The sequence below is a fragment of the Theobroma umbraticum genome, unplaced genomic scaffold (genome assembly GCF_002168275.2).
Source record: "Theobroma umbraticum cultivar Fairchild unplaced genomic scaffold, ASM216827v3 scaffold_239.1, whole genome shotgun sequence".
Lineage (NCBI taxonomy): Eukaryota > Viridiplantae > Streptophyta > Magnoliopsida > Malvales > Malvaceae > Theobroma > Theobroma umbraticum.
This window is the reverse complement of record NW_018397273.1, coordinates 553,302-565,268: the sequence shown is the minus strand read 5'-3', so window position 1 is coordinate 565,268 and position 11,967 is coordinate 553,302. Positions and strand designations below refer to the sequence as shown.

At 24.8% G+C, this 11,967-nt stretch overlaps 1 protein-coding gene across 1 annotated transcript in view; it reads left to right on the top strand.

Moving 5' to 3' along the window:
• The first annotated feature begins 10,096 nt into the window (after positions 1-10,096).
• The window catches only part of LOC110427015 (uncharacterized), a 2,544-nt gene continuing 673 nt past the window's right edge, over positions 10,097-11,967 (top strand). The window contains exons 1-3 of the mRNA XM_089785399.1: positions 10,097-10,341; positions 10,505-10,597; positions 11,899-11,961. Of these exons, the coding sequence (XP_089641525.1) occupies positions 10,223-10,341; positions 10,505-10,597; positions 11,899-11,961 (275 nt within the window). The 5' untranslated portion in view covers positions 10,097-10,222. The remainder of the gene's footprint in view (positions 10,342-10,504; positions 10,598-11,898; positions 11,962-11,967) is intronic.

The window sequence follows — 11,967 nt, the reverse complement described above, 5'->3', positions numbered from 1 at the left end:
TGCTATTTTTGCCGAAGGAAAGAATTTGGCAAAGAATTTTTAGGCAAGGTTATCCCAAGTTGTAATTGAGCTAGTAGGGAATGAGTTTAGCCACACCTTCGCCTTGTCCCACAATGAGAAAGGGAACAGCCTTAAATGGATTGCATCATCCATGACTTTGCTATGCTTAAATGTATCACATATCCCTAAAAAGTTTGAGGTATGAGCATTCGGATTATTATTTGGAAGACTTCCAAATTGAATTGATGTTTAGATCATAGTGATAATGGTCGTCTTGATCTCAAAATTATGTGCTTAAAAGGTTGGCCTTTTGATGCTTGATGGAATACCTTGGACTAGTGGAATGACATAGTCCCTTAACAAGCAATTTTTACCCACTACTCTCTTTTGGACTTGTCGCTCTCCTTGTTGTTCAACCATTGTATTAAAAAATCATAATTTTGTAAATTTTTCTTTCTAAGTCTTCGAAATATTCTTTTGATTTTGGGTCACAAGAAGTAATTTTCAAGTTTCCTATTCTTCTCATACAATACCCAAGATGTACTTGAAAAACACGAAAAGAAACAAACTTGAATTAAGAAAATTTTGTTTAATTTAATATCAACAAAATAATTAAAAAATGCAAATCACCGACAATAGCGCCAACACCTTATTGTCGATTTTATACATGCAAGTATACGTATTGCTCAAGTAATATAGAGGTAAGTCAAGTATCGTATCCCATAGAGATTTACTCCTAAACTTTTAGTAAATATTAAATTTGTAACAAAATTTATCCTATCCAAGCAACTCGAATTTGAATAGTTAATTAGTTAATTAATGTAAAATTTCTACTGAAACTAAACTAAGGATATGACTTTAATCTTACGAAAAACCTATTCATTTAAAAACCTAGGATCATGGTGTCTCTCAATATTCATTTGCATTAATCTCTTCCTTTAAATTTAGATTAATGGGATGAATGGCTAACCTATAATCCAATTTTATGTACAAGTTCTTGTCGAGATCCTTACACACACACTCTTTAAAATTAATTCCATATGTCTATGCAAATTAGTTAAGAAAAGCTCATTAAGTTTATATTCTAATATGGCTACCTATGGTATTTAGGTATATGTCTATTCTAAATATGAATCTATCACCTAACCTCTAAGTTAATCGAATATAAGCTTTTCAAATCCATGGTCTAATCTAAACTCCCTTGTTGAGTTGCATTTAGACAACTTAATCATTTCAACTGGTGATCAACCAGTGAAAAACATTAAACATAGATTTGAATAAACCATACAATACTCATTAATACTAAGCAAAGAAAAATCATATATGCAAACTATATATTGAAATAAATCATAATCCTAGTAAAAAAATTTAGTACATCATCATTTCTTCAGCAAACATCACAGTTTTAAGAGACTAAATCATTTCTACAACAAGAAAATAATAAAAAAATGAAAAAAAAAAACTAGAATGAAGAACAAGCTGCAGTTAATTCATCATTGCTATCTTTTCTAGTCCAAATGGCGTCTCAAATCCCATCACAACTGAGGTTTGTACCATTAAAATTGCCTTGGAATTATTTTATAAATCGCCATGGATAAGCCACAAACATCTGATTATCGAGTAAGATTCTATGACTGCAACATCATGGGTTCAGAATCAGTCAAGGAAGTCATGGAAGTGCTGGGAATTGTTCCAACACATTGATTTATTATGTGAAGCCATAGGACATGTAACATTCAAACAAACCTCCTGTGAAGGCAACCATTGTGCTTATCAACTTGCGAAACAAGGGATAACATGCAACACTTTATTCACTGCTTGGCTTTAATTCTGGTTATGCAAATAGAAAAACTTGTTGTTGTGATTGTTGTCTGTTGGCTCTTTGTTTTGATTTTGGCTATGATTCTATTATGATGGGGTGTTATTTGAGTTGTTGACTTTAATGTAATTAAACTGGTTACGTGAGCCTTTCTTGCTAGCTCATTGTCTAGTAGTTTGTATTTTACATTCTATTAATGAAAATGCATGAATGACTTAACAAAAGAAAAAATTGCTTTGATGGTTAATACATGTTGTAAATTTGGTAAAATTTGCAAGGTTAACTTTATAAGTTGGCGTAAAATTTGTAAAATTGGTAAAATCTTTAAAATTTTGAAATTTGGACCATTTTGTAGCATATTAGAATGTAGAATGTGCTTTTAAGTGCTTATTTTAAATGTTGTCATACATTTTAGGATTGCAGCCATATACTATAGTTACATATTAATTGTGTTTCAAAATCTCATAAAAATGTGTGGTTAAACTTTTTCATACATTGGCTATGATTACACATTTTTTAAGTGTAGCCTCAACTTAAGTCAATAGATTTTTAACCTATGCCTCAAAATTTTGCGCAGCACAGGTCAAGAATGTTGTAGTGACTTATTGTTAACAAGTAATATAATAAAAAGTAGAGTATCGTTCTCATAAGAGCCTCTCTTTTTATGGTGATAATTATCATTATTTGTCTCATTGAGAGATTAAATTTGTTGGTGTGATTTGTTTTTTTGTAGTTCCACAATATATATGTTATGAACAATAATATTTGTTATATGTTATAAGATATTGGCTAGGCCAAGGCCTTTCTCAATCAAAATTGGTTGATGTTTATTCTGCATCATGGTTAGATCACAGTAATGGAGTTGATAGTGTGAAAAAAAATTAATTATTTTTGTTTCTATTTATTATTGATGCAATAAACTCAAGGTCAAGTTTCAAGGTTGAAAGATTGAATTTTTGTTTTCTATCCCTTCTTCATTATGACAAAGCCAACTTAGCTTTTGTACAAGAACTAATAACGATCACAAACTACAATGAAGCAACAATTGAGACAAAATTAGAATCTAACATGAATTTACATTATCATTAATTTCCTTGCGAAAGAAAAGGCAATGATGGTGAAAACTTGATTCTTTATAAATACAAGTAACTTTTTATTATTATTATTTTTTAATTTTTTTAGAGTAATATTAAGTTTATTATAAGATTTTTCTTTTTATTTTGATTAAAAACTAAATATTGAAACAGTTTGTGTTACGTTTTTCTTTCTTATAAAATTTTTTACAGCAATTATTTAAAAAAAAATTATAGACCCGTAGCAAAGCTTGGGGTTCTTTCTAGTTATTATAAAAGCTAACTTAGAAATTGGTCTATTGTTCTCCTATCTGCCAATTTTAATATATAACGCGCTTTGTCTTTTAAGGCTATTAATGCCACTTTGTTCATATTTCTCTTGGACAAGTAAAGTTAGTCAGTTGGCTTTGGTTTGTTGAGTAAATTTAGCATTGAAACATGCATCAAGCAAAGCTTTGAGAAGCCAAGAATTAAAACTCACTACAGAAATTTTGCAGAGACGAATAGAAAAAAAACAAATGGCTTTGACAAACAGAAAAGAATTAAACCTGTAAAATTTAATTATAAAATTATAAAGGTGGAATAAGTATTGTCAATTTATTAACTTAAACATGTAAGATTTAACATAATAAATTAATTATGTCAAATAAATATAATTTTTTTAAAAAATTAAATATTTAAATATTTAAATTTAGATTCTCAAGTTTAAAATATTTAACAATATTCAAATTTTAATTTGTAAAAGAATAATACTAAGGATAAAAATAATTATAGTGAAAATTTATAGTTTAAAAACTTCAACGCAAAACCGTATGAATTAAAATAAAAAATTATAAAGTGGAACAAATATTGTTAAAATATTAACTAAATATATGAGATTTAATTAACATAAAGTCAATTAAGTTAAATAAAAATAATTTTTTTAGAAAATTAAACATTTAAATTAAGTATTTAATGGTTTATAAATAATAATAGTAAGGATAAAACTATTATAGTGAAAAATAGTAGTTTAAAAACTTTAAGTAAAACTGTAAAAATTAACATAAAATTATAAATGTGGAACAAACACTGTTAGAATATTAAGGTAAACGTGTGAGATTTAAGGTAAAAAAATTAATTAAGTCAAATAAATATATTTTTTAAAAAAATTAAATATTTAAATTTATATTTTCAAGTTTAAAGTATTTAATAGTTTACAAATTTTAATTTATAAAAGAATAATAATAAGGGTAAAAATCATTATAGTGAAAATTAGTAGTTGAAAGCTTGACGTAAAGTGTGAGAATTAATTATATAAATTATAAAAGGGACACAAGAATTGTAAAATATTAACTAAACATATAAGATTTACGTAACAAGTTAATTACGTCAAATAAATATAATTTTTAAAAAATTATATTTAAATTTATATTATTGAGTTTAAGTATTTAAGTTTTCAAATTTTTATTTTTAAATAAATAATAAAAAATATAAAATAAATATAGTGAAATTTAGTTGAAAAACTTTCATGTAAATTGTAACAATTTATAAAAAATTAAAAAGTGAAAAAAATATTATAAATATCAATGTAAACGTGTGGATTTAATTAAATAAGTCATTAAATCAAAAGAGATAATTCTTTTTTGAACAATTAAAATTTAAATATTATTCTCGAGTTTAACATATTTAAAATTTATAAATTTATAAACAATAATAATAGAATAAAAATAATTATAGTGAAAATAGCAATTGAAAAATTTTGATATAAAGTTGTTAGAATTAATATAAAACTATAAGAATTAACGTAAAAATTAATAAGGTGGGACGAGAAATATCAAAATATTAACATAAAGGTGTGAGATTTAACGTAATAGGTTAATTATATCAAATAAATATAATTTTTTTAAAAATTAAACATTTAAATTTATATTCTCAAGTTTGACGTATTTAACAGTTTTTAAATTTTTATAAATGAGAAATAATAGGGATAAAAATAATTATAGTGAAAGTCAATAGTTAAAAAACTTTAATATAAAATTGTATGAATTAACGTAAAAAATTATAAAAGTGGAATAAGTATTGTCAAAATATTAATGTAACATGTGAGATTTAATGCAACAACTTAATTAAGTCAAATAAATATAATTTTTTAGAAAATTAAACATTTAAATTTATATTCTTGAGTTTAAAATAAGTATTTAACGGTTTACAAATTTTAATTTATAAATAAATAATAGTAAGGATAAAAATAATTATAGTGAAAAATAGTAATTGAAAAACCTTAACTTAAAGTTATAAGAATTAATATAAAAAATTATAAAAGTAGAACAAGTATTGTCAGAATATTAACGTAAATGTATGAGATTAAATATAACAAATCAAATAAGTCAAATAAATATAATTTTTTAAAAAATTAAACATTTAAATTTATATTCTCAAGTTTAAAATATTTAATGGTTTCTAAATTTTAATTTATAAAAGAATAATAAAAATAAAAATAATTATAATAAAAATTATTGATTGAAAATTCTTTTTTTTTTATAAATACGTAATTTTTATTTCCAAATGAATGCCAGGGCTATAAGGACCTTGGTCTTTTTAAGTATAATGAAAAGATAATTGCAAAGGAAATAAATAAAAGCTACCTAACCAGTATTTATTATAATATTTATTTAAAAATTTCTCAATAGTTAATATATTTTACTCGAAAATATAAATGTAAATAATTAATTCTCATAAACATTCTATTATTCTATTTGTCATTTTTTTTCTTTAATTAATATTTTTTATTTTTGTTCATTAAGGGTTATTTAAGGGTTTTTTTCTTAACTTGTTTGATAGGTAAATAAAACGCAGCGGTCTTTTTTCTTTTTTTTTTATCAATGGCTGAAATTAAAGTCTCCAAATCTAATGGTTGTTTTTGTGACCTCGCATTAAGGTTAGCAGATAGAATTTGCCATTGCTCTCCTCTCTCCAAATTTTAATGTATAGAACGCGTTTTGTCTTTTAAGGCTTTTAATGCCGCTCTGTTCACATTTCTATAATAATAAAGAAAATTAAAAATTGGAGGGTCGTGGCCACCATCACCGGTCACCTTGTCTTTGGCTGTAATTTGTTTTTGTCAACCCATTATTTTATTTTTCATTTTAATCAATGCATTAAATTAATTAGATATCATTTGTAGAAAAATAATAAAAACCTATTTAACAGGTAAACAACACAACTAATCTATAAATTTATTCATTTTGATGTTAAGAACATAAACAATTTTTAAACTTATCTATTTTATTTTAAATATTATTTAATTTTTATTTTTGTTCAATTTTTAACTTCAAAATATAAGAATATTATTATTTTAATATTGACATTATATCTAACTAACTTAATTCAATTAAAATTATTATTATTATCTATTACATCAAATCTCACACATTTACGTCAATATTTTGAAAATGTTTTTTCAATCTTTATAATTTTTTATATTAATTCTTACAAGTTTGCATTAAGATTTTCTAATGCTATTTTTCACTATAATTGTTTTTATCTTTTACTATTATTTATTTATAAATTAAAATTTGTAAACCATTAAATACTTAATCCAAACTTGAGAATATAAATTCAAATGTTTAATTTAAAAAAAATTATGTTTATTTGACTTAATTAATTTGTTACACTAAATCTCATATATTAACGTTAATATTATGACAATGCTTGTTCCACTTTTATAATTTTTTACCTTAATTCTTATAGTTTTGCGTCAAAGTTTTTCAACTATTATTTTTCACTATAATTATTTTTGTTCTTATTATTATTCATTTATAAATTAAAAGTTGCAAAATTGTATGATACTTTAAACTCGAGAATATAAATTTAAATGTTTAATTTTTAAAAAAATTATATTTATTTCAAATAATTGACTTGTTATGTTAAATCTTCCAACATTTATTTCAATATTTTGACAATGCATGTTCCACCATTATTATTTTCTAAGTTAATTCTTATAGTTTTACATCAAGATCTTTTAACTAATAATTTTCACCATAATTATTTTTATTCTCACTATTATTCATTTATATATTAAAATTCATAAATCGTATAATGCTTTAAACTTGAGAATATAAAATTAAATGTTAAATTTTCAAACAATTATGTTTATTTGGTATAATTGACTTATTACGTTAAATCTCACACATCTACATTAATATTTTGACAATGCTTATTCTACCTTTATAATTTTTTATATTAATTCTTACAGGTTTATGTTAATATTTTTTAATTACTAAGTGTCACCATCATTATTTTTGTCCTTATTTTATAAATTAAAATTTGTAAACCATTAAATGCTTTAAACTCGAAAGTATAAATTTTAATGTTTAATTTTTCAAAAAGTTATGTTTAGTTGACGTAATTGATTTATTATATTAAATCTCACATATTTATATCAATATTTTCACAATTTTGTTCCACTTTTATAATTTTTTTATTAATTCTTACAGGTTTACGTTAAAGTTTTTCAACTACTAATTTTCATGATAATTATTCTTAACCTTACTATTATTCTTTTATAAATTAAAATTTATAAACCGTTATATATTTTAAACTCAAGAATATAAATTTAAATGCTTAACTTTTTAAAAAATTATGTTTATTTGACATAATTCATTTGTTACGTTAAATCTTACATATTTATGTCAATATTTTTATAGTGTTTATTCAACTTTTATACTTTTTTACATTAATTCTTACAGTTTTGTGTTAAGATTTTTCAATTAATATTTTTCAATATAATTATTTTTATTTTTTATCCTTGCTATTATTCTTTTATAAATTAAAATTTGTAAACTATTAAATACTTTAAACTTGAGAATATAAATTTAAATGTTTAAGTTTTCAAAAATTATGTTTAGTTGACTTAATTGACTTGTTACTTTAAATCTCACACGTTTACATTAATATTCTCATAATACTTGTTCCATCTTCTTAATTTTTAACATTTACTCTTATAGTTTTATGTTAATGTTTTTCAATTGCTATTTTTCACTATAATTATTTTTAGGATAAAATACCTAGACTCTTTAAGTTTTAACCAGTGTTTGATGCGGATTCATTAGTTTTCAAAGTAGACAATGATACCCAAAAGTGCAAATATTGTTAATAAAAAACATGAAAGTACTAAAATACCAATTCTTCTTTCTTTTTTTTCTCTCAAACAATGTGGTCGGCCAGTGCGCTCCCATTCGCATGCCGGCCACCCCATGGCAGGTGCTCCCCTCCCTTTTCCCAAAAGACTTTTTTAAAAAGAAAAAAATAATTTATATAATAGTCACTTTTAAAATTAATAAAGGGTAAAATTACCCTTTTGAATATTGTCTCGCTATCAAACTAATGAAAACACTAACAGTTGGAGCTATATGTCCAGTGGAACATATGTTTTTGGGTGGAGTATCTATTTCGAAAACTTAAAAATTAGCATGGAATTTTGATTAAAATTTAGAGGGTCTAGGTATTTTACCTTTATTTTTATCCTTATTATCGTTCATTTATAAGTTAAAATTTGTAAACCGTTAAATTCTTTAAACTCAAAAATATAACTTTTAATATTTAATTTTTCTAAAAAATTATATTTCTTTGACATAAATAGATTAAATTTCATATATTTATGTCAATATTTTTTTTATAAATAAGCAATTTTAAAAATTTTGATTTATAAATGAATAATAATAAAGATAAAAATAATTATAGTAAAAAATAGCAAGTGAAATACCTTGACATAAAGCTGTAAAAATTAATATAAGAAATTAATAAGGTGAAACAAGAAATGCCAAAATATTAACGTAAACGTATGAGATTTAATGTAATAAGTCAATTATATCAAATAAATATAAATTTTTAAAAAATTAAACATTTAAATTTATATTTTGAGTTTAAATTATTTAATAATTTTTAAATTTTAATTTATAAAAGAATTATAATAAGGATAAAAATAATTATAGTGAGAATTTGTGACTGAAAAATATTGACGTATAGATGTAGGATCAACGTAAAAATTATAAATGTGGAACAAGTATTGTCAAAATGTGAACATAAATATATGCGATTTAACCTAACAAGTCTATTAAGTCAACTAAACATAATATTTTAAAAAATTAACCATTTAAATTTATATACTTGAGTTTAAAGTATTTTATGGTTTACAAATTTTAATTTATAAATGAATAATAGTAAAGATAAAAAAAATATAGTGAAAAATAATAGTTGAAAAACCTTGACATAAAATTGTAAACATTAATGTAAAAAATTATCAAGGTGGAACAAACATTATCATATTATTAAGGTAAGCATGTGAGATTTAACGTAACAAATCAATTAAGTCAAATAAATATAATTTTTTAAAAAATTAAATATTTAAATTTATATTTTCGAGTTTAAAGTATTTAATGGTTTACAAATTTTAATTTATAAAAGAATAATAATAAGGATGAAAACAATTATAGTGAAAATTAGTAGTTGAAAAGCCTTGATATAAAGTTGTGAGAATTAACGCATAAAGTTATGAAGGTGGAACAAAAATTATCAAAATATTAATGAAAACATGTGAGATTTAGCATAACAAGTCAATTATATCAAATAAACATAATTTTTTAAAAAATTAAATATATAAATTTATATTCTCAAGTTTAAATGAAGTATTTAATGGTTTACAAATTATAATTTATAAATGTATAATAGTAAGGATAAAAATAATTATAGTGAAAAATAATAGTTGAAAAACCTTAGTTTAAAGCTGTAAGAATTAAAGTAAAAAATTATAAAAATGGAATAAGTATTGTCAGAATATTAATATAAATGTATGAGATTGAACATAACAAACTAATTAAGTTAAATAAATATTTATTTTAAAGAAATTAAACATTTAAATGTATATTCTCGGGTTTAACGTATTTAACAGTTTAAGAGTTATTAAGAGTTATTTAATTTTTTTTAAAACTTGTTTGATAGGTAAATAAGATGCAGTCTTTTTTTTCTTTATGTTTTTTATCAATGACTGAAATTAAAGCCTCTAAATCAAGTGGTTCTTTTTTGTAACCTTACATCAAAGTTAGCAGGTAGGATTTGCCATTGTTCTGCCAGCTCCCAATTTTAATATATATAACACGTTTTGGCCTTTGAAGGCTATTAATGCCACTCTGTTCACATTTCTCTGGGACATGTAAAGTTCGGCAGTTGGCTTTGGTTTTGTTGTATAAATGTAGCGTCGCAACATGCATCAAGCAGAGCTTTGGAAAGCCAAGAATTAAAACTCCCTACACTAATTTTGAAGGGACGAACAGGAAAAACACAAAAAAACACAATGGCTCTGACGCTGCACTCAGCTGCATCCTTCCCATCAGCCTTCAAGCAACTTTCTCTGTCTCAAGGCCTCAAATCCCCCAAAGTCTCCATGGTCTCCACCCACTGCTCCCCCACTGCGTGAGTTTTCTTTAGTTTCCTGTTGTTCATTTTGGTCAATGCATTATTTTATCTTTCATGTTTTTACCTTGATAATTCAGGGTTATTGACACTAACCCCGTTAGCTGCTTGTCTTTCATGATTTCCCTGCGCCCGTTCCCCATATATTTTTCGTCTTCCGTAGTGAGACAGGGGTTCAGAGCAACCAAAGTAACGCCTGCATGTCTAACGGATACAAAAAATATAAAAGAACAGCAAAAAGTTTTTGTAATACTGGGTATATTTCTCCTCTAGTGTCAAGTTTTCTGTCTCTAACTAAAGTTCCTCTTGGCTTCTTTTTGTGATGGATTGAGTTCGGTTCAGATCTTTGCATGGTGCTATATACGAAAGGATATAATTCTGATTCATGAATACAGATTTTAGTTGTTTATATGTACCTTCTTAAATTCTACCATTAGTTTTCAAATATATTTGCTTTTCTAGATTTCACTCTGTCTGCTATTGCCTTGATAAGTAGTTGAAAAGAGAGGGTAATTTTAAGACGGTGTGGTTTTAATCATAAGTGTTTCTTTATGGAGGTTGTCATCATCAACATGGATATGAGATGGAAAAGATTGATGCCTCAACAAATTTATTTTGGATAAAATACTCCGATTTTTTAAGTTTTAGTTATAATTTTATACAAATTTATTAGTATTTGAAATGAATAGTCTATTTTAAACTAATAAATAACGTAACAGGTAAATAAGAAATATTTAAAATATTTATTTTTCTTTCTCCATTCTTTTCCTTTCTCTCAAGCTAGTTGTTGGCGCTCTCGTGGCCAGATCTGACACTCCTTTGCGCTCATCAGCGCTGCCAAATCAAGCCACGAGAGCGTCAAATCCAGAATTCCCACGATCGGATTTGGTCGAGGAGTGTCAATTTCAACATTCTCGTGATTAGATAAAGTCCGAAAGTGCCAAATCCAACGTTCTCACGACCAGATCAAGTCGGTGAACATCAGATCGAACATTCCCACGACTAATCCGGTCGACGAACGTCTGATTGTTAACATCCACGGTGGAAAGAATTTAATGAGAGAATGAGACAGAATGCTAGGAGTAGAGACAAGGAAATTGTGAAATGGAAAAAAAATTGCATTTTAAATAATGATAATTTTTAAAATTAATGATTTATCTAAATAATAAAAACTTTAATAAACAAATATATTTTAGTTGTTTATATGTACCTTCTTAAATTCTGCCATTAATTTTCAAATATATTTGCTTTTCTAGATTTCACTCTGTCTGCTATTGCTTTGACAAGTAGTTGAAAAGAGGGTAATTTTATGAGGGTGTGGTTTTAAACATAAATGTTTCTTTTCGGAGGTTGCCATTATCAGCATGGACATGAGATGGACAACATTGATGCCTCAACAAATCCTTTTTATTGTTATGTCACATTTATGAGATTTATCAGGGCATCAAAATTTTGTGTTTGTACTTGTATTTCTCTGACTATCTTATCTATCATTTGAGGAGTGCGTTGATCATCAGACTATAATGGACCCTACAATCTCTAATCCTTCTTACTCAGGAAATCGGAAAAGAGGCCATTCCGGCCTGCCAAAGAGGTAGGGTTTCAAGTGACTCACTCCATGCCACC